This window comes from Lissotriton vulgaris, chromosome 6 (genome assembly GCF_964263255.1).
Source record: "Lissotriton vulgaris chromosome 6, aLisVul1.2, whole genome shotgun sequence".
NCBI classification, from domain to species: domain Eukaryota; kingdom Metazoa; phylum Chordata; class Amphibia; order Caudata; family Salamandridae; genus Lissotriton; species Lissotriton vulgaris.
The window spans coordinates 696,683,845-696,711,400 of NC_141694.1; the positions used below are offsets into that span (position 1 = coordinate 696,683,845).

Consider the following 27,556-nt stretch of genomic DNA (forward strand, 5'->3'; position numbering starts at 1 on the left):
GAGCAGATCCAAGCAATGGGACGTAAGAAACCCACTATTCCGAACGATGCTATGGCCACCCACATCTTGCCTAGGACTTTGCAGACAAGGGGTAAGTTACATCAGGATCAGAAGGGGGTGCTGGATTATTAATATTTACCGATTTCTACAAAAGTGGCAGTATCGAGCGGTCCATTAATGGTGTGGTGAAGTGGGCACTCATTCATCTGTAGGCCAGTATAAAGACTCCTCAGTCCAAAATAGAGGAACGCAGTACATTCTCTGGGCTTTGCACACCACTGATTGGGTTTTGGTTGGTTGGTTCTTTGGAAACAACACCACTTCGTGGAACAACACCTAGAGGCCACCCGAACTCAGTCACACACCCACACCCACACTTATTTTTTATTTTATTTAATGCGATTTTATATAGCGCGAACTTTACCCGAAGGTGTCAGAGCGCTTTACATAAGAACCAGTTGAAAAACATAAGGATTTAGGATTACATGCGTTACATAAAAGATACACACAGAAAAAATTGCAAAAGTACAAGATGTAAAGTCACACAAGGAGGAGATACAAATAGAAAGAAAAATTGTAAATGTACAATTAGTAAAGTCACTCAAGGAAGAGATACAAATGGATATACTCTAAGAGTCACATAGGAATGGTAGAAAGTACAAAGGTCTACTGCATATACTAGTGATTAGAGTTATCTCTAAATACATAGGGCAGGGATATGACTGGATATACTCTAAGAATCACATAGGAATGGTAGATAGTACAAAGGTCTACTGCATATACTAGTGATTAGAGTTATCTCTATATACATAGGGCAGGGATATGACTGGATATACTCTAAGAGTCACATAGGAATGGTACATAGTACACAGGTCTACTGCATATACTAGTGAGTTATCTCTATAAACATAAAGGGATACCAATGGATATACTCTAAGAGTCACATAAGAATGGTAGAGTACAAAGGTCTACTGCATATACCAGTGATTAGAGTTATCCCTATATACATATACACATAGTAGATTTTCTCAGGTCAAGACCAGGAAAAAAAAAAAAGCAGGAGAGCAGAGTTCCATTAAGTGGGGTCGGGAGATCGTCAAGGGGGAAACGAGGGAAAGGGGTAAAGGACGAGGGAATGGACAAGATGGCGGGTCAGAGTTCAGAAAATAGTGGCCAAGAGCAGCAGCAAAATGGCGGCCAGGCAAAAGAAAAAGTAAAGAGGTCCATGAGAGTCCTTGCCGGTTTGTTGACTGTCAGTCACTGACGCTTTTCGTTAGGCCGCTTTAAAAATCAAGAGTTGGATGTCCCGCGGTTCCCCTGCCTCGAGCTGCAGCTTGAAGGAGGCTTTCCCACTGTTGCCACGCCGCACTCTCTACCATGGCTGGAGAGCTCACCGGTCCGTCCAGCCATGAACCGCACACACTCCCTGCTTGCCCGGGAGCCCCCGTTACCTGCAGAACGTTGGGGTGCCTCAGCCGCTGCAGCAGTACCATCTCCCTGACGATCTTGTAGGAGGCCAGCCGGCAGTAGTCCCGGGCCGACCCGTACTGCCGCATGCAGCTTTCCATGTCGTGCCCGCCCAGGTCCACAGTCTTGAGCGCCGCTGTCATTTCGCCCTCGGATCCGGGGACGTTAGCCATGTCGGTGCAGGCAGTGCGTCTGGCAGGTCCACGAGCAGCAGCTCTGAGTCGCTGAAGTCGGAGTAGCCTCCTTTGCTCTCCTCAGTGTCGGCCAGCTCCTTCGTGTCCGCCATTGCATGACCACACTTACTCCAGCAGAGCAGCGGGACGGACATTCGCTGGCTTGTTTAACATGCGCATCTCCTGAGTCTGAGTGCCTTCAGTAAGTTAGTCAGCTGCTTCTGAGACCCACCAGCACCCCCGTATGTCACATGCGTTTCTCTCGGTAGTCCCAAGCCTCGCTGCCTGACATGTATGGCTCGCCCAGTCCCTTCGGCCTGGGCGCACTCCCAGCAACAGCCGTAGCGGTCCCGCACCCTGCCAGCCGGGCACGAGGGGGGCAAGGCAGGGCAACATTTAAAGTTGGGGAAAAGCGCGGGCAACAGGGCCAGGGGTCTCGGAGCTGGGCACTTGGACGGGGCACCAGGGTGACAGTGCCCTGCAGCTGGGCACAAAGATGGGACAAGTCCCTTCAAGTGTGGCCGCAGAGGGGGAACCAGGGAGGAAGGCCCTGCACCTGGGCGCACAGAGAGGGCCCTGCAACTTGAGTTATCGAGGGGTATCAGGGGGCCGTGGAGCAGGTCACAAGGCTGAGGGGACCCTGCAGCTGGAGTCGGAGAGGAGCCACACGTGGCAGGGGGCCTTTGAGCGGGTCACAAGGCTGAGAAGACCCCCACAGCTGCAGGAGCGGAGGTTCTGGATCAGGGGGGAGCTAAGCCCTACCTCAGTAAAGGGGAGCTGGCGCACATATACCCGAGGCCTCCCAGACCATGCCTGCAATCTCAGTATCTTCCTGGAGAGCAAACTCACTATGAAAGGCCACATCAACACTGTCGTATTTGACTGCTTCCACACCCATTGCAATCTCCGAAAAATCTTCAGATTGATTCCCTTCTACTCCGGGAAAACAATCACTGAAGCCTTAGTCACCAGCTGACTTGACTACGGTAATGCGCTCTACGCAGGAATCACCTCCCAACTCCTGAAGAGACTCCAGACCATACAGAATTCAGCCGCCAGATTCATTCTCAACCTCCCCAAATGGAACCACATCAACCCCACGTCAAGAACCTCCCCAGGCTCCCCGTCCATAAGAGATGCCAATTCAAGCTGGTGATACACGCCTACAAGGCCCTCCATGACCTAGGACCACCATACATCAACCACTGCCTGAACTACCATTAACCCTCCAGACACCTCCCTAGGCTTGGCTCACATGCTCCGTATCTGCTGAAGCTACTGCAGAGAACACTACTTCTTCTAATTGCCGCCAAGTCCTGAAACAACCTTCTCCTCCACCTCTGAACAGCATCCTCACACACGGACTTCAGAAATGTCTTTTGGTTTGATCGCAGCAGAATCCTAGCACCAAAAGTACCCTCAGTGGTGATTAGCTGCACTATACAAATCCGAGTGATTGATTAAATGATTGATTGTAGCATCACACTCTTTGCAACTCACCTACAATGTGAGACTGCAACAAAAGCAGCATCTATGCAAAATGGCTTTTTCATTCTCAATGACTTGAAAACTAAAATAATAACGTGCTGCATCTTGAAAACTAAACAGTTATTACCACAGTCAGCTCTGGTACATCTGGTGCTAGTATGTACAGGTGTGGTGGATATGTGGTTTATTTTACCCTCCCAATACCACATCAATTGCACGCAAGTCGCATCATCTTTTTAAGCTGCCCAAACCATGCAAACTGCCTGAAAATCACTGTTCTGCTCCAATCCCCATTCTGGTGGATGTTCAAGGAAGCATGGGTGGAGGAGGCTGTTGTGACATTTCTAACTAAAATCAAAATGGACGAATGTCCAGTGTCAAATCTGGGGACGTTTCCTCTCTGAATGATCTCTCGGACACCTGAGGCTCTCACTACAATGGACATCTGTTGCCACTACTAAGAAGATATTCTTCATTTATTACAGTTGATTAATAGAGACAATAGGTTTGGGAAATTGATATAACAATCATATTATAGTATAGGTCAAATTGAAAAAGATTTGGGGTATGTCATATGAATTGCGATAGGTTTCTAAATTTTACAGTGTTCTTGCTGAGTACAGGTTTAATTACGTCCGTAGTACTGCTACCATGCAAGTGTTGCCATTTCATGCCACATTTTCAGGGACTCATTTTAGGGATTGTCTTTAGTTTTCAATACTTCCCTACGTTTATCCAAAACTCACTACTTAAAGGGACACTGCTGCTTCGGCACGTTTGATATCCAATTACCTTCCCCACAATGTAGTCTCTTTTAATGCACTCTGAAAGAATCTCTAACATGGCTATTGTCAGACTGTCACAGCCTCTTCTACTAACCCTTCTCTAAAAACCGTGGCCGACAGGTGGGTAGGTAATGGTATCACCACCCAAATTCTAAATAAAACCATATATACCAGCGGTACCTAGATAACATCACAAATGCTATTCCCTCTCTCTATATCCGCCCTTACCCCCACATCCCCAGCCCATTCGTTACTTTCTCTTCTTGCCCACACCACTCTTAAATTGAACTTTCATTCTTCTTCAGCAGACACGGGTTAGACAATCCTCGAGAGACCTTCCTACCATCTATGATGAAATACAGAAAACGTGCTTTGTATACAGGGCCGGGGATCCGAATGATAAGATATTAGCCAGGAAGTCGTTGTGATATCGTAGTCAGTGACAGTTATTAATGTTATGTTATGTTATGTTAATAAAGCTTCTAGAGCGCAACTATTACCTAAGGGTGTCCTGGCGGTGAGCACTGCATAAAATGGTTGCCATGATGACGTAGTTATTCAGAGAAAAAATGTCACCGCGTTGCTTGATATTTTTCATGGGAATAGACGTTTCTCGTTCACAGCTAAATTTGCCAGGTACAGTCAACTTGCTGCTTTGATTTGAACTGTATTGGGGTGTCATCCCATTTCCTGATAAAGAAGTGCTTCAAAAAATAGAATTGGAAGTGAGAAACTGTTCCCGCGAGGTGTCCCAGTGTGATTCCATGTACAACTGACAACGTGCTGACAGAGAGCAGATTTCATGCGTCATGCTGTATGCATATTAGACAAACGGCCATGTTTGTTATTCAGCTTCGCATATGGTGCTGGCTTCCGAAAAGCAAATGAAAGGAGATTAAGCTAAGTAAACATAGTCAAGCTCTGTGGTGAAATGAATGGCGCGCTTACCTCAGCGCCTGTGGCCTGGCAGCTCTCCATCAGCCTCTGAACGAATTCCTCCAGAATGTGCGGCCTTGTGGCTGAGAAGTTCTCTTTCATGACGGGATGTTTCCAGAGCTCTGCGACAACAAAAGAAAGCATAACAGTACAACTTAAACCTCAAACGGTCCAGGGGTTATCAAATATTATCTTTAGTTTACAAGTGTACTGAGAATGTCATGCTGACCGTACCCGATTTGCACACTGTAAACGTAAGTAAATATAATCATGGTTACTGGAGATTTACAGAAATACAGGAAGCACAATTACACCGATGGTTCTCTGTATTGTAGTTTGTCAATGGACTGTGGATGTATGTGTGTACAGCGGGTGTTCTCCACCAATGAAGCTTTTAGAAACATATCTGCCCAAACAGTGCAAATTGAAGCACAGTTATTCAATATATTAGCAACCACCTTGCAGTCCAATGGGAAAATCTCAAAGTTCTCAAGTAGCCAGTCCAGCACTACACTTTGGACAGGTTATTTTAAGAGCTAATTAAGTGAAAATAAGATTAAATATTTGATCTTTCCCTCTTAAAAGTCTTTCTGTCTCAAAAATGAAATACAGTCACCATCAACTTTTCCAGTGGAGCAAATGGGCTATATTTTCTCCACTGGAGTTCCTGCTTTATATATGGGGGTGTTTGCTAGACAGTTGCGCACCATGGGCTTTGGAAGTGGTACAGCAATACACAGTGATGTTCCACAGGATTGCAGCCCTTTCAGACAGATCACCATGCCATTTGAAAATGATTTGCACCTTTCCAAACCTTTGATGTTTACCAAAGGTAGGATTGTGTCATTTTGGCATGTGGAGGTGGACCTGTCTGTGACTGCCCTTAATCCACACATGCGCTAGCCCTAACAGCGTGGTATGTGAATGACCAGGGCCCTCATTTTGTACTTTAAACAATGTTTAGTGGAGACCTAGGCCCTTTAACGAGAACCTACTTGTTTGCAGCCATGTCTATGTACGGGAGGATGTGACAGAGGTTTACTATTAGTACACATAAAACTAGCACAAAAACATTCTCTTACTCACAAAATATGATACAATTTCCATTACAAGATTTCCATTATAGAAGCAAAATATGTTACATGAGGCAAATGGAAATATGAAAGCGCTCTGCAAGGAAATTAGTAACTACAGAGGGTTGTATACGCATGCTACTCCACATACCGTTGTGAACCTGCATGGACAATACGCCTTTACAGAGCTAGCTCATTGCAGCTTGACTAGCATTAAGAGGCAGATCTATAGTTTCCAATGCATAACATATATTTAGAGCAGGGTTTCAGTCAGCCCCATTCTAATGCTTTATTAGATTTGTTGTCTAACTCAACAGAATGCTTTTGATTCAATAGCTTTCTTCCATGCTGCTGCTCGCTCCCGCCAGGGAAACACTGTGTGTGTCTGGTCCCTGTAAGCAAACCTTATATAAGCGCTTTTCTTTCCCTGTGCTGGACTCTCCCCTATACCGCCTCCCAACACCATCTTCTCCGTAGACACTCCGACCCAAGCCAACCTACTATTTTATTTTATTTTATTTGTTCTTTGTAAGAGGAGCAGAAGGGCTCAGGCGGGGTGCAGGCCGTGTTAGTAGGTGTTAGCGCCCTGTTAGTCCGGTCTAGTTCAGTCCAAATACTCTGAGCGTCAGTTAATATGCCGAGGAAGGTCACATCTCCTTCAAGAGGACCCGTGGGCGCAATGATGAGATGGGTTAATCTTCTCCATTTGAGCCTAGAGAAATCTCCTCCAGAACGAATACATGCCTGCGTCGCTTCCTCCTCAGCCTGAATTAATACAGACATCCTGTGGCTGATTAGCGCTTAATATGAAGCGTGTTAAATCGTGTGCTCTCCCTCCTTACCTTTCAACTGGTACACCAATATTCGAGAAGCATTAAAGAGTGAGGGTTGCACAAGGCAGCAAGGTTTGCCAAACTATATGGCAGTGACTATCTGACTTCTATCCCACAGATCTTTGGATCCAAGATTGAAAGGGCCATGGGTCTATGGGGCTGAGGTATGGAAACTCCACCAACCAGGTCAACAATAAGGTAGGGTGCCAAGAAATCAAGAAAATTCTGGAAATCCCTACCTCAACTCTCCCTTGTGACAATGCTGTCACAAATGAAAAAACATAGAAAGTAAATCTACAGGAGCAAGAACTACATACTTGCAAAGAAAAAGCTTGGAAAAGACAAAACACAAACAACCGCATATAACCGAATTCTTGAACAATGAATAGAATTTGCAGCAAGGGAGGTTACAACATCCTAGACCTACAAGTTTGACGAAGCTGCTAGGTGCAAGGGAAACCAAAAGTATGTGGATGCAGGTGTGGGAAAGAAGAGACCCTTTACCTAATTTTCTACTTCTGCAAAGGTATAAGACGCTATGAAAAATGAATCTTTAGAAAGTTACAAGGACACAGGCATCAAGAGCAACAAGAGATGAACCTACCAAGGAATTTTTCAACTAAAACCTCGACCAGAGTGGGGTTCCTCATAAACTACATGATGAAAGAGAGAAAAAAAGTATCTGACATCAATAAATACAAGCAACCTAAAGGAGCTACAGTGCAAGAAGACAGGGACAATCAGAAACACCTACAATGAACTTTTGAAGAGCAAAGAATGATTGTGCACAAAGGCCATGGAAATCTTTACCAACACCCCCAATAGAACTTACGGGGCCCAAGAATTCTGCCCTGCCTAAAATCTAGGGAACCCATGGGAAAGCTATGTCTAGACACTACATGCTTACCCCGCCTTGACTTACCGTCACGCGGCACACATTTTTGCTTTTGCCACACTCTTAGTTCTTTCTCCTGTTTTATGACATCTCCTTTCCCACCTTTGCTAAGTAATTCGCTTTGCTCTACATCTGAATGGTTTCTAACCATTGTACGCAATGGCTCTATAACTCTATAATGACCAAATGCTATAAATAAATGCATATGAATAAAATTAATTTGTGAACAAGGTTTTAACTGCCCTTCTGAAGCTCAATAACAAGTATTTATTTTTCTCCTTTTTAGAGGTAAATCAGTCCACATTTTGGGACCAAGCACTCAAAATAAACACTATCTTTGTCATCGTTGCAGTGTTTGAAGTGCTGTCAATAGCCCAAGATTTGCTGATGTATGGCTCAAATGGAGTGGTACCTCTTCAGTTTTTCCTTTAACTATATATGTGCTATTCTACTTAGGGACTTGCAGAGCATGCATTTTACTTTGAAAGTTACCAGGTGTGTCCACAATATATGTATTTTTTGCCAGAGAGGTACTTTCAGTTCTTTTACTCCTCTGGAGCAATGAAACTCGTAGTAATTGGGCCTCCAAACCTTTGTTTTTTTCCCCGGGTTAGGCCCATGTAGCGAAGCAGCTTATTTCTTACATGGTCCTCACAATAACATTTCAGTGGTGAACATATGCATATATTTGCGTGTGTTACATTGTTGGATTAGTTTCCCTTAAACTAAACTTGTTTACAGATCTAGCTTCGCACAACATTATCATATTGACCTGAACAACATGTACAAAGTCTCTTTTCACACTACGTACAAATGTCATCTCTATCTTCCTCCACCGGGCGACAGAGCTATCTACATATCCATAACATCACTAATCTATACGCACATCGCAAGGCTGCTTTCTATTATATAAGATAAGCTTCCCAATAGATTGGTAGGGGAGGCACTTCAGCTGACACAGGGAGTCCCTGTATGCTGAGACTTCACCATACAGTGGTCTGACATCTCCTGAGGAGTGTCCAGTTCATGACCAAGACGGCGTCCTTCATTATCTTCCATCAGGAAATGGGACTGGATCGTCCTTTGGGGGGATTCTTGGCTCCACACCTACACACACTCCAGGGGAAACATGGTTTACAACGAATGCGCTACAACGCATTCCATCACAATGTGGTTGTTACAACGACTGCATGGTTACATCGCAACCCATCACAACGCAAGTCATTACAACGACTTGCTGTAGGGGGCAGAAGGTGTTGGATTTAAAATCCAAAACCTTCCCTACTGTTGCACTGACTGGAGTTCCCTATTGTTGCACAGCCAGCGCACCCTACAGTAAGTCGGTTTAACAACTTGCATTGTAATGGTTTGCGATGTAAGAACACGGTCGTTGTAAAGCCCGCGTTGAAATGAAATACGTTTATAGCGCATTTGTTGTAACATCGTATATTCACTCCAGGTACACTAAGAGTAGGAGTTGCATAGTAGGAGTATGCCAGGTTACTGCCTTGGTATGTGCCTGCATATATACACTGTTTTCGCACCATGGTAGAATTATATCTCCTATTTACACTTTTGGTGCTCGTAATTACTTTAATCCACTTCTATCTATTAATCATTGCAGTACATGTATTTTATACAAGAATAACATTGGTTCAATAAACCTATTGAAAACGCCCGAAACCATATCAGGGAGCAAATGGTTTCCGGCAAACCATTTGCTCCCTGATAAGGTTAGGGGGGCTTACGGTAGCAATGTGAGCTCGCTGGTCTATAGGCCAACAAACCCTGTGGGGGTGTCCAGAATCAGTCTATGCACCAAGCCTCTAGTTTATATTGTCGAACAAATGCACAGATCCTACAGATTAGTAGGAACTACACAACACCTTCCCACAACACTAGTCTGTTACCATCTGCATATTCTTCCCACACAACCACCCCGTATCTTCTAGCATTCTCCTATCTGAAACCAATCATGCTAAAATGTTATAATGTAAATGTCTTAACTATGTCAATCTTTTTCTAAACTAAGTGCTTCTCAAATTTCTATAAAGAAATTTATTTTTTCAAACTTAAATAATTGTTTTTTAAATATTTAATTAAAACGTATGACATTACAATGAGTTGAACATTTGCAAAGCCTGCATGTAAAATGAACACTGCCTGTTCTGAGAGCCTATGCTTATGAATATAAACTTTGCATAATTAGCATGATAATAGTTCATTGTAAAAATATAAACAAATATTCCATCAGATGATCATTAGCATGATACTTTCAATTATCCCAGTGCTTTGCTACCAAAGGGCTATGGGAATCATGGCAGTATGAGCCAATCTTTTGTTTGTTTGTTTGTTTCACTCTCGCTCTGTCTCTCTCTCGGGCACACATTCACAACAGTTGGAAAAGGAAGGAAACATGGAGGCATCGATGATTTTTGCAAAAATTGCTAAAAGCAGTCTGTTTTCAAAATGGATTACGAAAAAAGCACTATATTACATTGATTGTACATGTAACCTGTATAAACCTGGGCACAATTGTGCCCGCGAAAGAAATGAACAGTCAAAGTGACAATTGAACACAGTGAGAGGCGGCGCAAGAAAGCAGTGATGTCAATATTTACAATAGAACATTCTTGGTGGTTCATCGCTCTTCAACATCCAACGTTGAGCGACTTTCCCCGAGCCAGCACAGATTCACACTGTTGCTAAGGAGGCTCACAGAGGATCCAGCCGCCCTGGCGGTCCTCATTTGCTTACAATTGATATCTGATTGACCGTTCCCTAAGACACCACCACGTTGCTTGAGCTCCTATGCATCACTGACAGCACTACTATCCTTTAGCGTCCTGACTGACCCAGTGACTGCTGTGTCGCAATGGCGCACATGGTATGTCGGCTGAATAACTATTTCTGTGCACCGCGGGAAACAGATGGCACAGTGAAAAGACCACTTCTCTTACATTTCAGAGGTGAGAGATTTATCAGCTCTTTGAAACCCTGGATGGAAGAGGGGCTAATCAGGACTATGACACAGCAGTTCTGGCCCTATACACATAGTTTGACCCCCGCTAACTCCTGATTTTGAGAGGTTCAAACTGTGTTATGCCCAACTGCCGGAGGACAAAAAAAATCAACGTTTTTCACACCTTGCTGCACACTTCATCAGCATGTGAGACGACGAGGATCAGGCCAAGGGTTGCATGTCCTTGTCCCTTGAGCACCCAATCCTTCACCGATCTCCAATGACTCCAAATGCAATCCTCATATTGGTTCACTCTCACACACCTTTGAACAGCTGAGCAGGAGAAATGGAGCTAGCAATCACCAGAACTCGAGACTGGCAGTGTCAGGCAACACAAGATCCACTTGGATCAAGAAAGAGAGAGTAGACACTGTCTACAGATGATCAGTGCAGGAACTGTGGCCTGGAACCTACCCAAGGGGACACCTGCCCAGCCAAAAGCAAATGTGCCCTCAGTGTGGAAAAAGGAACTATTTTGCTTGTGTCTGTTCAAGTGTGGAATAAAGGGACACAAACCAAGCCAGGATCGCATGTCTCGCTGAAATGTCTGGAAGAGAACACCTCAGAAAACAGGAGATCAAGAAAAAGCATCCCAAACAGTGAAGAAGATGACATCTTCACCATTTTATGTGACACAGCCAGCGGACATGAAAAGGTAGGTGTTTCCAATGATACAAGAGGTGCCCATCCGAGCCCTGATAGACACAGGGGTCTCTGTGAATGTTATGGGTATTCGTCAATCTGAAAGACTGCAACACTGTCCCCGACTGGAAACCACAAAGGCCAAGATATTGGCATATTGGAAGGTGTCAGCTGTCATTGTTGAGGGTCCTTGAACAAGTAGTAGCGAACAGCAACCGGAGGGTGTATACACACTTCATTGTCTCATTAGAAGGGAAACACACTCATCTCTTCTTCCACACAGTTGAGGACCTGCGGCTTGTGCTCTTTGCTCAGCACATCCACAACACATGACAAATAAATGTAAATGTAAATGTATTTGAGCTTATATAGCACACAGCTACCCGCAGTGGGTTTCCCAGCGCTTGCTTAGGGAACCCGTCCTGGTATTCCCCTGTGAGATAACCCCGGCAGGGTATCCACAAGGTGAAAGCCAGGCATCCCGCCGCGAGGGGCCTTTGTGGAGATTAAGCAAGCTATTGCCCAGAGTCGCAGAGTGTGAACCCGTGAGTCAAGAAGGCACCGGAGCGAGAATTATCGAGTCCGTGGAATTTTTAGCCCAAGACCCGCCAAGGCGGGGAATTGAACCCTGGTCCAGGGCCGATCTCAGCTTCCGGGTCTGCCGTCTCTAACCCCTGAGCCACACTTCTCCACTCAATAAGCAGGCACCACTCTAAAGAACTTTCTGGGGCTATTCCACGGCCCTTGCTGCCAAAATGGCACACAGGTAAAGCTTCATATCCACCAGAAAGTACGTTCAGTAGCCTTACGCCACCAAAGAGTTCCCTTCCTTGTGCAGCACCTAGTTGAGGAGAAATTTCAAAAGCTGGAGCCACTAGATGTAATAGAGAAGGTGTCTGGGCCAAGTCCGTGGATGTCCCCATTGGTAGCAGCACTCAAGCCAAGACAGCAGGAGCTGTCCGCCGCTATGTGGACATGTGCCTTCTGAACTCTGCAATCCACTGAAAACTTCATATCACGCCCACCACGGATGACATCATATCGGATCTGAATGGTGCACAGTGGTTCTCGAAGCTGGACTTCAATGAGTAATAACACTGACTAAAGCTGGATCCCACCTCCCGCTACATAAAAACCCTTTCCACTTACCATGGTCTGAGGCAGTACAAGTGCCTCAAATTTAATATTTCCTCATCAGCCAAGGTCTTTTAGAACACAATCAGAGAAATATTGACTAGCCTAGATGGGGTCCTTAACATCAGCTACAATATATTGATATACTCCCGCACTCTGGAGGAACACCACAGACGACTCAGTGCAACATTGGCTCGTCACACATAAAATGGCTTAACATTGCATCATGAGAAATGATCTTTTTTTGAGTAGTCCAAAGAGTTTTTGGCTATATCTTCTCCAAAGATGGCCTACAGGTGGACCCGTAGAAGCCAGAAGCCATCAGAAATGAATTGGTGCAGAGGATCATGGCAGAGGTGTGTACTTTCCTGGGAATGGATATGTACTGTGGGTGGCTGATCCAAAACCTGGGTATCTTGTGAAAGCCTCGGTGGGCCCTCACAAAGGTAGATGCCATGTGGTATTGGGATGCCAAGGCAGAAGAAGCATTCCTGAAAGTGAAGGAAGCACTACCGAGTGAAGAAACAATTATGTACTATGACCTCAACTGCAACAAAGAACTGGTGGTAGATGTCAGTCCTTTTGGACTTGGAGCCGTTTTGCTGAAGGAGAAGAGCAATAACATGGGTCCCTGTCACATGAGCCAGTAGGGCTCTTATAGGTATAGAGCCAAGATAAGCTCAAATCGAAAGGGAGGGCCTGGCAATTTGATAGGGCTGCCTCCAATTTCACCTCTACATATGCGGAAGACGGTTTATGGTTGTTACGGACAACAGGCCACTAGTCCCGCTTTTCATGCGCATCTCCAGGAACCCACCACAAAGGAGAGAGGTAGACTTTCCAACTGCAGATATTCGAATTTGAAGTCACCTACCTGCCAGATCACTGGAGAAATGAGAGCGCCAGCGCCCGTCGTAAAAGAAGAGTTCCATCCCTAGCTGTGGTTCAATCTGAGCATGGACTTTGGCAGCTTCCCCAATGGAAAGTCCACTGTTGCCATTATTGATGACCACTCTAAATACCAAGTGTTTGAGGTGGTACACTCCACAGCATTGCCACCATTGATGGAAAAGATGTTCGCCCTCTTCAGATTGCTGGAGGAAGTCAAGACTGACAACGGACCCACATTCCAGGGTTGGGAACTATCTCAAAATTATATGGGTGCCACAAAGAAAGATTGTGCCACAATGGCCCCAAGCAAATGGGGAGGCAGAGCCATTCATAAGTACCCTCAACAAAGTACTGAGAATTGGGGTCAACAATGGAGAAGACCTTGAGGAAAGTCTCCATCGATTCTGGATCACACACCAGCAAACACCCAATAGCACAACTGGTTGTGCTGCCCCCGTAGACCTCCTGCTGAAGGTGCTCATCAGGGACAGCATCGCAGCCAGGCGTCGATGGCAGCATAATGCCTTGGACGCAGAGGTCATGCAAGAAAAGTGAAGAACTACCAACAACAGGGCCAGTAGAAACCAACGGCCCATGGCCCTACGCTTTGAGTGGGTAACGTAGTCTTCATCAGGGACCAACAACCCGCAGCAAATTCTGGACTCTATTCAAGAGAGAGCCCTGGTGGGTCAATGAGATCGAAGTGACCCAGGGCACTGCAGCCTCCACATGAGAAACCAAGACCCCCAATGTACCCTGGTCCAAGGGGCCGAGAGACACATGGAACTTGAACTGCCAAACCCGCCAGAACAGCAAGTAGGGCATGAGGTGATAACTGCTTCAATGCCCTGCCACAAGTGGAGGGTAAAGATAGAGACAACCAGGAGAGAGAGAGAGTAATGTGCCAAGTGGTTTAGGACACACCCCAACCAAGCCCGGAACCCAGCCGAGTCCTAAGAGACTATGTATGGTATCTGGGGGATACCAGTGCATCCACTCGGAGGAGGGCAATCTGATTTGGGAAGGGATGGAGTGTGCCACCCGGCCTGTACATCCCTCCACGCACCCCAGAGGCAGGGCTCGGACCGCTTGTGGTCACACCCAAGTAGTATACATCTGAGTCATGTATGTTGATGTTTCGCAGGGTTCTAGGCAGTAACCAAGTGGCCTGCACACAATTCCATGACTGTTACATGTTGGCTCTAAATTAGCATGGTTTTTACAGACGCAGCACTCAACCAATAAATACAGTGGCTCACACAAACGCACTCTTTATATATAATTTATGCAAACATTGTAAGCTATAATGAATCCATGCATACAAGGCTCTCGCACTGACCTGTGCTCCATTCTACAGCCAGAATGTTCCTTAAAATTCACGTTTTCTACTGCGACTAACCTTAGCAGGTTTTATTTCTTTAATGTACTGTAATTAAAAATCATGCCTTGGTCTTGCCTTGCCTCGTTTGCAACCAATAAGAATAAAAAGACAGACTGTAACTGAGAACGTGGTGCCTGCCAACAGGGAGCAATCCAACAACTGCGTTGGAATTGCAACTGTTAACAGAAAGTACAACTTGTTCTTTGTCATAGCCTCTACATGCAGCTATCACCAAACGCAGACTCAATATTGGCAAATTTGCAACCTTTGTTCCAGTTCCACAGAATCTGAGAGGGCAGTGAGCCACAGGGGCGTACAGAAGATCCCAAATGTACACATAGGAACTTGGGATCCTGGCTGTGGAGGGTAGGGGCTCACGGTGACCAGGCATCTTTGCATGAATATCTGTCTGGGGAGGGGGCCCTTCTCAGGTTTCATAACGCTACTGCTGAACCACTGTACATAGTTATAGATTAAGAGTATAATTAAATAGCTGTGACCTGCCAAGCATACTAGATGTCATAGGTCTACACTGATAATAATAGAGGGAAATTAAACTACAAATCCTAGAATGCCTGGTGATATTGTCAGTGAAATCAAGATTGGCAAAAAGTAACATGACATGGGGACGATTAACAACTTCTGTTGAACTATTTCTCCAAGTATGGTGGTTATGTAATGTGATCAGGGTGGAGTGTCATTAATCCACTATGTTTGAGTTGTCAGCGGGATGCTAGAATAGTAGGGGCGCACCAACATAAGATTCATCAAACGTGGCCACTTGCACAGTGGGATATCAGTCTGATGCCATGATCTGAATGCTAATGAAACAGCGCTAGAAAATAAAATAAAAGTAAGGCAGTCATATCATAATAATGCAGCAAATTCTATTGAAACAAATTCCACCTCACGAAGAGTTTGAGAAGCCCAAAAGACAGTTGAAGACTGTGGCATCCTAAATGCAACCTTTACAGTGTTAAAGTACAACCATGGGTAGAAAGCACTTGCCTGCCCAGTAAGAATGATAAGATTAGCACCTTTCTGTGAAATGCATCACGGCTATGGGGTCCTACCTGTAGGCAGACCTCGGTCTTCTCTTGCTCTTTCGGATATAACCATAGTTATTTCTTTGTTAATTTTCTTTTGGACTTCGTGGATCATGTGGATTTCAAGGCCTTCAAGAATTCTTTGAAGCTACAGTCAAAAGAGAGAAGGTGGGTATCAGTGCAGCACTTTCTCCTGCTTGTAGATTAATACAGCTTAAACTATTGCTTCCGGTAACAGACGAGTTGTAATTAGTATAATGTGACATCATAAGAAATTGCAGCACATGAACTTTGACATGATATGAAATCACATGTTATGGCAGCAAGTGAAGTGTAACCCTGTGGAAAGCTGGTGGAAGAGGGAGAAATAAAAGGTAAGTCAAACTTTACAACCTACAATTTACACAGCATTTATAGGGACTTGCAAGGCTCCATGTTGTCTCCCACTAATGTTTATAAAAATAATTGTTTGCATTAGTATGAATACACCATTAATGTTCTCAATAAACATGATTTGCCTCACAAAGAATTGAATATCAATACATTTATAGTTATTTGTAGCACTTTAATGCAAAGGGATTGCAATTGTAAAGTTTAAGAGAACCCTTGAAATGTTGCCTCTTCTGTGTGAGTTAAATGCAGGGTCTTTCTCCTGCATTAGTGATCAGTAATAAAACAATGATTTTGCTAAATTTATAACCAATTGGCAATAATGGACATGGAAAAGTGGCACACATCTAACCAGTTGCACTCACATTGTTAATTGCTGCTGCACTGGCCTCCCCATGTACTCCATGTGAAGACGTTGGCCTGTGCAGGCTAAGAAGGTATGAAAAAGTCACTCACTACTGTTAAAATAATGTAGCAGGCAGTTGTGTATCCAGCAAAGTAGAAGTAGGGTGAGTAGGAATAGTCCTAGAGCTCCGGGGTCTGTCTCTTGGAAATTTTATAGGCAGAGAGCATCTGTGGGTCATGAAGGCACACATAAGAATCATGCACTGCCTTACCTGCATCTGGCTGACACATATACCCAACTTTCAGGAACCAAATATAGGTAGATTTTGTCAGGTTTCAAAGTTAGCAATTAGCATATTAATGACATCAAAGGCAACATCTTGAAGATTTAGGAATCAGTGCTAACCCCAGATTTACATAGATGGTACAGCCAGAACGCAAGAGGCGATGATACACCCTGGCATCTTACAGCCTTCAGTTTTAGACCACAAAGTTACCCAGAAAATTAGAAAGATTTTAAAAGTTCAGACCACCAGCAGCAGAGCTGTGACCTTCTCTCCCCTTATCTTGTTTCATACTGCAATCCCTCAGGTTGCTGAGTGCTAAAGTGCTAATAGGCTCAGTCAGCAGGACTATTTCCCAGTTTACAAACTGTATAGACTCAGATTTCAGACAAAAGACCGTGCCAGGAGCCATGCAGACCGTATAGGCTTACAGTCATGCTTACAGTCATGCTGGCCTTAGGGATAGGCTTCTCTGGGCACTTTGGTGTGCAATGTATCATCCTCATTGATGTTCCGTTAATTTATCTGTAAATTAATACATGTTAACCAATTAATCCTATACCCATAGAACTTTCCAAATTCCAAGAACAATCCAGCAAATTTGAATCATGACAAATGGATCTGCTGCATATGAAAAATACCATCTGCATAAAGCATGACTTTGTACTCAGTATCTTTCCTGAGCTCAAACCCACAACCCTCTGGTATGCTTTTCGGAGGGTTATGGCAGACCGGTCAAGCCCAGCGTTGTTTTTGAAGTCAGCCTTGCTCTTAGTCCAAGAGGACAGTAGCCACTTTCTGATCCCTAAGCACCCATGCGATAAGGCATCACTTTGTCCTTACTTGTTTAGTCTGTGCTATGACTGTCAGCAGGAGGGGGCAGAGCCAAATATAATCCTTGCCAAGTATTCTAATGAAGATGTGGGGAATTACAGTGTTTGGGACAAAGAATTCATCTAGTCTGAATAGTGACCTGTGTACTCCCGAAAAGTAGGACTAGCATGTTTTAGTCTACATAAATCTGAGAGTACTATAGCTTGTGGGAATTGTGTGGTGATATCTGTGACACGTGAATCTGTCCATATCTTTCAACATAACATCTTTGAGGGTTTCTCCTAATATGTGTATGCACAGTGGTGCTTAAGGGGCATATCTCCTCTACTGTAATTTTCAGGAGAGTGGTTTAGTATATGCATTGAATATGGTACATGTTTTCTGCCCCATATCTCAAAGACCCTAGCATAGCTGCCTCTGGATCTAGCCAGGTACTGAATACTGTGAATGGAGGGATATTTTTCACTAGTTTAGCCACATCATTTCTAAACTTAGCATGCGCGAGGGTAATATGTTTTTCTTGCTCCAAAAATCTAAACTCTGAGCTCACAAGGTGTGCTTCTTGTAAAAGAATCAAACCTGGATTTTGCCTCCAGAAGTATTGTAACATGATTCCTCTTTTGTTCTTATCTCCGAGACTCTTGGCATAGCAAGTCAGGATGTTTAGACACATGCCCTCCTACACTTGCCAGTTTCACATTTGTCTTGTTTCCTACTTATCTACAACATCATTTTCCCTGGTGCTCTGAGTCTATGTTGGGGAGAAATATGTACGGTCAATCGTACCTCCTATGCCTGTTAGCCATTGCCACACCTTGTATTGTATGGCTCTGACATCAAACCAAATAACGAAACAGAAAGCGCTAAATAAGCTTGAACATTCCAACACTGCCACTCTTTTATACTTTTGATTTTCAACTACCCACCTACTTACTTTATAAAAGTTTGGCTGCCCTCCCCCATTATTAACTAGTAATGCTCCACCACTCGCTCTATAGTTACCTAGGAGGATTTAAATTTAACAAAGCTAAAATGTCGAAGTATCGTTTGTAGTGACCTGGGGCAAGGCACTAGGATCCTGTAGTGGACCGTGGGGACACCCCGGGAACCAGACACCACATCCGGTCAAGGGTGTGGGAGGGGGATTGCAAGGGGACGAGGAAACGTGGGTAGACGTGAGTGTGGGCAGCACAGCACATATTATAATAATAAAGAATCAGAGATCCTTACCTGTCTCCCGTGTATCTTGGGGCTGAGGACACGACAACTGGCGAACGAAGGTGGGATCATCCATCACCCACAGAAGAGTAGAAGTGGATCGGACCGTTGTGCCCCGAAAACAGCGACAGAACCAGGAGCCCACCCTGGTCCACTGGCCAACAGAAGGAACATCGCGGCGATCGGCGTGACGTTGGGGGAGAAGAAACGGAGCCAGGAACCCACCCTGGTTGGAGTCGAGCAGCCAAAGAAGCAGCGACGCGGTACCCTACCCCGGCCGCCGAGGAAGAGGTAAGAGTACTGAGGCTAGCTGAGGATACCGCAAAAGAAAAGGAAAATAAGGCATCTGCCGGCGAGGTGAAGAGCAGGCAAGCGTCAGCACCTGAGAGGGCCCGCAGAGATTTAAAGAATAAAGACGTGCATAGTTCAAATGAACTATCGCGAGAGCAGCGGCCATTTTGAGGGCAGGCAGATCGGGCCTATCAGGAGCAAGAAACAAGCGGCGGCCATCTTAAGAGGTCATGCAAAACTCGAGGGATAAAGAAACCTTGCAAGACTACGGCGGACATTTTGAAGTCAGGCAGCCATTGAAACAGATAGGAAAACAGAGAAATAGAGTGAAAAGACACCATAAGAAGAGGAAAACAGTGGAAATAAAGAGCCATTGAAACAGATAGGAAAACAGAGAAATAGAGTGAAAAGACACCAAAAGAAGAGGAAAACTGTGGAAATAAAACAAGATACAGAGGAAACAAAGGGACAAATAAAGAACTAAAGAAAGAAAAAGGAAAAAGGGTAGGAGAGTGTCAAAGAAGGAAAATGAGCGACAATGATGAGAAGCAGAGCACGCAAGCAGTGTTCCGCAGGCCTTTACCATTTAGCCTATCGGAGCCGCAAGCAGGCATCAGGTGGGAAAGACGGATCAGAAAATTTGAGCGCTACATGAGTGACACGGACGTCCCGAATAGCAAACAACTGCACCTGCTTCTGAATCTCGCAGGAGATGAAGTAGAAGATCTGCTTTTAACATTCCCCGCTGATCAAACAGCAGATTACAAGGGAGATATACAGTGTCTCACACAGAAATTTGACCCTCAACGAAACGTCGACTTTGAGAGGTACACATTCAACACTGCATGTCAGCATAGAGAAGAGAGCCTAGATGATTTTCCAAGACTGAGAAAACTTGTCACATACTGCAAGTTTGACATATTTGACAATGAGCAAGCAATAAGACTGCGAATTATTGAAGGTTGTCAATCAGTGGAGTTCCAAGCATGCATTCTGAAGGAACCAACGACGCTGGAAAAGATATTGACGATGGCTCGCACGGAAGCAGGGGCCACAGCGCATGCTGAGCAGATGGAGATGGGAAAAGAGAAGAAAGTGGTGCTAGCACATCGCGTCACTGGGAATTAAAAAAAAAAAAGAATTCCAGACGCCGGTCTTACCAAAGAAGAGCGAACAAACATGCTACCGATGATGTCCTCGAATTCACACACGTCGGTGCCTGCCCAGCAATGTGCAGGTGGTGCAACAGGGACAATCACTTTTCAAGCACGTGCATGACCAGACAATTCAGAAGTGAGAGAGGCAGAACAATGAAACCAAGGATGACCAGCAACAGGTACGCACAACACATGAAAATGGCAAATCGCAGCTCCTCCGACAAGTCAGAAGAAACGGCAACACCTGTGAGGGAGGCGAGACTATATCTAATATCAGACACGCCCAAATAAGCTAAAAGGACAGAGCATGTTCACCTTGTGGAGAAGCAGCAAATAAAGAAAACCACCACCATGGACATCGGAGCAGGGAGCCACCAAGCTAAATTTGTGCTTGACAGTGGAGCCACATGCAACATCATTTGCATGTTAGAATACAAGAAAATGAGAGTGAAACCACAGCTATCACCGTTGACTGTGGATGTGTTCACGTGGGGCTCCAAAAGCCCAGTAGAAAATATGGGAACATTTACGGAGACTTTAAAATACAAAGGCAGGTCCTACCAAGAAGAAATACATGTGCTCAGGGGTGACATCCCAGCACCACGCCTGCTAAGCAATGTGACGGCACAGGTGATGGGGCTACTAGCAATGACATACCATATGTCAGAAACGGAGAACATTCTACAAGAATACCCAGCTATACTGAAAGGTCTTGGTAAGCTGAAAGGAAAACAGATAACATTACATATCAATGAAGCAATCAAGCTGGTGGCCCAACATCATAGACGAGTACCAATCCACCTACAACCACAAGTTGAAGAGGAAATAACTAGCTTACTGGCACAAGATATAATTGAACCTGCTGAAGTGCCAACGCTTTGGGTGCCTCCGATTGTGGCAGTTCCAAAGAAGAACACCTCAAAGAAACCGCATCTGCGTAGACATGAGGATCCCAAATACCGCAATCGCAAGGGAACGTCACCCGAGGCCACACCTAAACGACATGATCAGCTGTCTCACTGGCCTTCCGATTCTTGAAGCTAGACTTGTGCAATGGATACCATCAATTAGAACTGGATCACCAGTCCAGGTACATCATGACATTCTCCACACACCTGGGTCTGTTTAGATACAAGCGAATAAGCTTCGGAATCTCATCGGCAGCGGAGATATTCCAGGGGACAATAAGGCAGGTGAATAGGCAGGTACAGAACAGCCTAATCTATAGTGATGACATTTGGTATTTTGGAAAACAGATAAAGAACATGACACAGCTTTGCGTCAAGTGTGCACACAACTGGAGCAAGCGGGCCTAACATTGAATGGAGAGCTCCTAGTTATTTTTGCCAACGGACTCTGCTTGCATTACCTGGGACCCATTAGCCGCCGCTACCACTCTGTCAGTGTCCCCGTGGTTGCTGCAAGGTCACGAGGAGCGCGAGCAAACATCTAGCAGTTATCTGCCGGTCACCCCAGCCGCCTCTGCACTCTGACATCCGTGCGCGGTCGCCGAGGGGATAGACCACAATCCCCAGCACTCCCCGCGGCTGACCCCGCCCACTAAAGGATTTTGCGCCAGGCGGCGCATCAAAAGGAGGACAGAGTTGCTGTGGAGCGGGTGCTCCTTGTTATTTTTACCAACGGCCTCTGCTGACATTACCTGGGACCCTTTAGCCGCAGCTACGACTCTGTCAGTGCCCCCGTGGTTGCTGCAAGGTCACGAGGGGCGCGAGCAAACATCTAGCAGTTATCTGCCGGTCTCCCCCGCCGCCGCTGCACTCTGACATCCGTCCGCGGCCGCCGAGGGGGGAGACCACAATCCCCAGCGCTCCCCGTGGCTGACCCCGCCCACTAAAGGATTTCACGCCAGGCGGCGCATCAAAAGGAGGACAGAGTTCCCGTGTCGCGGGATGCGCGCAGGTGCTGCCCGGGCAAAGGGCGGGCCCTCTGTGGCCCTTCGAGGCCAAAGGAGGTCGGGTTGGTCCAGGTCCTTTGATTCTACCGTTCAGAACTGTCTGGAAACGGACTTCTTGTCTACAACCCCTGGTAACTTTCATCTAGACTTTGTTTGCTGATCCTGGCCACATGTTCAGTCCGCCCTTTATTTTTATTATTAAATAACAATTGTTCTCAGGGCTGTTTTATCTGTCCTGTCCTGCTCGATCTGTTCTACCCATCTTTGAGGGGGTTTATCTTTGGCCTTCTACATTCATTTTTCACTTAATTTATTTCTGGCTTGTTACTGCTGATTATGATGGACTTTACCCAGCCTTGATTGTAACCTTTGGAGGGCCACCTAGTTTTAAACGAGGTGGTGAACTCTCTGACTTATCTGGGTTAAGCGGATCTCCCTCTTGGTTCAATCCATGTTTTTCCGTTTTTCTCCGTTAATCCACATATCTGTTTCCTAGCTGTAATTGGTGTCTGGTGCTTGTTAGCTTTATCCAACTCATTGTAGTTAATCTTGTTTTGTTATCATGGAGAAAAGGAAGCACACAAGCCCTAAACCACCTAAGGTTAAGGGAGTTATTACTAACTCCCAACAGACCCTATTGAATTATTTAACAGGGGCGGTGGGAGTACTGGATAAACAGATTCTCTCGGTTGAGGAGTCAATCGAGGGAACAACCTCACGACTAACCCAGGATTCCTCCACCCCATCTAGATAGGGACGATTCAGAACTAAGGAATATATATTAGATCAACCCCATAATACTGGCTGCATACAATCTTGTCCGGATGAAATCATTTCTCTAGTAAATGATTCTCCGTCACAACCCCCTAAAAAACGTTAAAAAAACCCTAGTGAATCTAAAGGTACCACCATTGAGCCTGGCAATAATACAATTCTAGCTATTGTACATTCCCATTCCGACCATAAAATAGCCGGTAAACTCACACTAAAAATGAAAAAGCGAACAGGCCAGAGAAAAATTCAACCGACCAGAAAGCTCTTACATAGAAAAAATGATAGTTCGCAAATGGAAATGAAAAGCCTGGTCAATCTGGTTGAACGTTTGGATCTCTTTATAAAGGTTAGGCTAGATCAATTAACATCAAGGATAGCTAACATCGAGGAACTCCTTACCAAAAAGCCAATCGAATCTCTTAAGGCCGCTGATAATCTGAAGGGTAATTCTATTCCCACGCTCTCTAAGGCTTCTAGTATAGAAACCCCACAATCCCTTTCAAAGAAAAATCTATTCACTCGGGATGCCACAATTAAGAGCAGTTGCCCCAACAGAAAGAGCCCAAGAAAAATTTCTCACAATCGGGCGTATCAACAGCCCGAACCCCAAGTAAATGTCTCTGATAGTAGACTACCAGGTACTCAGGTTGGTCCGTCCCAAAAGAATATAATTGCTCCAGGCCAAGACCGTCCTTTTTCTCAGCGTATTTTTCCAACATCTAGACAGGCCTCCAGAAACTACTCCTTACATCATAGTATTGGCCAATGCCCCCCAATCATCTAGCCCACAAGATGAAAGCTGGACTGCGCTAAAAAATAAATCTTTATATTGGCTATGCACAAGGGTAGGATTGACTAAGCATTTATTTAAGGAAGTTAAGATGGTCAGGAGAGTCATGTGAGTTGGCTCCACGGAGAAAATGCTTAGAGGTGATTGCATAGTCATGACTTTTGCTTCTTCTCTCCTAGTCAATGAGATCTTGAGAGTAGGTACAAACCTCTCCCTAGACCCGCTTGGGATCAATATCCTGCCACTAGGTTTCTTCTATCCCCCACCTATGAAAAGTCTGAATATTTTTCACTGGAGAAATCAACTTGGTGCCCCAAACCAGACCCAACTGAATTTTACCCAGAATAGATTCAATGCATTATCAGGGTTAGACGAAAATGAATGACTACAAGCTACGGATATTCGGTCAGGGTGTTCTCTCTATTCCTCCAGTAGTAAGGTTATTACCCAGTTCCAAATGGTAATTCCAGATAAAACTACTCGCAACACTAATCTACCCACGAACTCTCAAACTCTAATACCAGACGGATCCCCAGCTGACGGTGGCTCTCCTCCATCCTTGGCAGAGCTGCCTATATCCGTATCTAACCCCAACCCTGATTTAAACTTTAGTGCATCCCATGACAATCCAAAACTAGAATCTCCAAAAGATCTTAATCTTTATCTCACAATGATATTTTGGAATGTAGCAGGGCTCCGCTCAAAAATGGATATCAATCCTTGGGTAAAACTGATTAGGAAACACAATATAGTCTGCCTTCAAGAGACATGGTCAACTTCCCCCATCCACTTACAGGGATATAAGTCTTACAATGCATATGCTCAACCATCTATTTCAGGAAGGGCCAAAGGAGGTCTGACAATATATATTGCAAATGAGTTCGTAGTTAAAGAAATAGTTGAGATGAAACAGGAAGCTAATTATCAAATTCTTAAAATAGTGGTGAACAAATCGTCCACCTATTTTTCGGTAAATGTTTATAACAATTTGCCTTATCAGGATGCAATTCACGTTTTAAACAATATTTCTTATTTCCTAATGGAAATGCGGAATAAATATATGAATAGAACATTTAATTTGATTTGGGGCAGAGATTTTAATTTGACACTCTATAAAGATAATAACACCAACAAATGCGGTCTCCAGGATGATAGTGGGAGCAACTTAACCCATTTCCCACACACCAAGATTGGGAATCGCCTCAATGAGCTTATGTTCACCCTAGAGCTGGGTTTTGTGAATGAATTGGCAGACCCCGCTGTCGACTGTTCCCCCACTTTTAATGGAAGGGGTTTTTCTAGTCTAATTGACTTTATATTCATATCTCAAAATTTCAAAGTTCACTTATGCAATTTTATCACAGGAGATAATTCCAGTAGTGATCATTTTCCAAATAGCATCACCCAGTCAGTGCCAAATGCTTTCAAAAAGTCTAGCCCTTCTAGCTTATTAAACCAGCAAGCACTGACCCTGGACAGGTTAAATGGGTATACCATAAAGTGGGCAAAAGTAGATGCTGCTAAGACTACTACCAAAGTGGTGAGCCGAGCACTCCCCTTATTGGAAACTTGCCTTAATCTAGAATCCCCGCATGAGCTGATCCTATCCAGCTTTCTGGATATTACCAAAATTATAACGGAAGAGCTATTTCGTAAACAGAAAGCTAACAATAGACAAAAAAAGGGTTGGTTTAATTCAGAATGCACGAAGGCCTACTCACGATTAAAAGCTGCTCTACGCAAGACCACAAGAGAGAAAGATGAAATAAGTAAATTAAGAAAGGACTACAATTTGGCGATAAAAAAGCCCAAGATGGAAATAAAAAACGGTTTATGGGAACAACTTAATATAAGCTGCCGCATGAACGATAGTTCTACCTTCTGGCGAGTAGTAAAAACTCCCTTCCTTTCAGTTTCTAACTCTGCCCCAAGAATAGAAGTAGCGGTGGACGCAAACGCCTGGGTTAACCATTTTTCAACCAACAAATTTATACAATGCAACTAGTGTTTGACCATGATGAAGGGATCAATGCCTTGACAGCATCTAAAGCGGGGAAAGCTCCGGGCCCTGATGGGGTACCGGTGGATATTTTTACCCATAACTTGGAATTATGGTCACCAATTCTTACCCGAGTACTTGAAGCTGCGACAATGATAGGCTTAGTTAATTCATGGTCTACTTCAACACTGCTCCCCATTTTTAAAAAGGGTGACCGAAATAACCCAGCTTGCTACAGGCCCATTTCCCTCTTGGATTCCCTTGGTAAAGTGGCTGGCCGAATAGTTCTTGAACTAATACAGGACTGGGCCAATGACAACCAAATAATATCAGACTTACAATATGGGTTCCGGGAGGGACTGGGAACTGTAGAGCAAGCATTAAATCTCTCCTTTTTAATGGGCAAATATGTTGGTGCAAAGAGTGGTCATTTACATCTGGCCTATGTAGACTTGACTGCAGCATTTGACTGTGTCACCAACTCAAAGCTGTGGTCAATACTTTCGAAAATGGGTGTGGACCCCCGTTGGTCGTCTTTCTACGAGAACTCTACTCTGGGGCATCAGCCAGAGTCAGATATGGCCTTGGTGGGGAACTCACCGACTCGTTTTCCGTGACAAAGGGGGTCAGACAGGGCTGTGTCCTGGCCCCCTTTCTCTTTAATCTTTATACAAATGGTTTGGAACTTGCAATGCTGGAAGGGAGCCAGGACCTTATTGCAATTGATCATCGCTCAAAACCCAGGCTATTATACGTGGACAACGCGGTGAATATGGCATGGACATCACTGCAATTACAATACCTTCTTGATAGATATTGTAAATTTATGGCATCCCTAGACCTTATGGCAAACATAATGAAAAATTTTGTAATGCACGCAGGTAACAGCATAAAAAAGCAAAAGGCCATTTTTATTGACAACTCCAAATTGGAATGTACAAAGGTTTATCCATGTTTGGGTATTTTAATTGATAATAAGTCTCATTGGCAACAGGCCATTACTGCAAGAAAGCTACTATTCCTTAGAGCTACGAGTGCATTGGTAGCATTCGCACAAAAGCTAGGGAAGCGGTCCCCCCAAGAAATGATCAAAATATACCAGGCAAAATGCCTCAGTGTAGCAACATATGGTGCTAGGGTGTGGGGTCACGTTGTTGTAGATCCCCTAAAGAAGGTAGAGAATGGTTTTATTAGATATTTGTTGGCAGTCCCGCAGAGCTCTCCGACCTACGGTTGCCATATTGAATTAGGTTCGGATTTTATAACAGATAACATCAGAATCCAGCCAATCCTCCTATGGCACCGTGTTTGGACAACGGATCATTGTACATTGATGCGTTCCCTTATCACTGACTGTCTTAGGTTGGCAAACTGGAAGAAGATCTCTTGGTTGGCCTATGTATGTAACTTTTTTAAAGATTTAAATTTAGCAACTTACTTTTCCCAACCACAAACTATTTCACAAACATCAAGTAAAAATCTAAAAGCTATATGCCTATCCCACCTACGGGAGCTACGACTAACCCAGGAAATCAGTAAAATCTCCATTCGCCATATCCTAACCATCCAGATCGCTCCCGGGGTGCAACCGTATCTATTGTATAACTTGAATAACTACGAGGAATATCTATTGACACGGTTCCGCTTTAACATCTATCACCGCCTCATAACCTTTCCGAAGAAGAATGATTGGTCAAAAACCCTTATAGTGTGTCCGTGCGATGGAATCTCAGCGCAATCTACAATCCATACAGTTTTATTTTGCAGATACTATTAGTTTCCACGCAAGAGGT

The 27,556-nt window shown here is 44.6% G+C and overlaps 1 protein-coding gene across 1 annotated transcript in view; it reads right to left on the reverse strand.

Annotated features, from left to right (window-relative positions):
• The window catches only part of LOC147707857 (uncharacterized), a 910,329-nt gene that overhangs the window by 265,378 nt on the left and 617,395 nt on the right, over window positions 1–27,556 (reverse strand). Inside the window, exons 36-37 of the mRNA XM_086925682.1 lie at window positions 15,794–15,914; window positions 4,862–4,971 (exon numbers count right to left, since the gene is read on the reverse strand). Of these exons, the coding sequence (XP_086781808.1) occupies window positions 4,862–4,971; window positions 15,794–15,914 (231 nt within the window). The remainder of the gene's footprint in view (window positions 1–4,861; window positions 4,972–15,793; window positions 15,915–27,556) is intronic.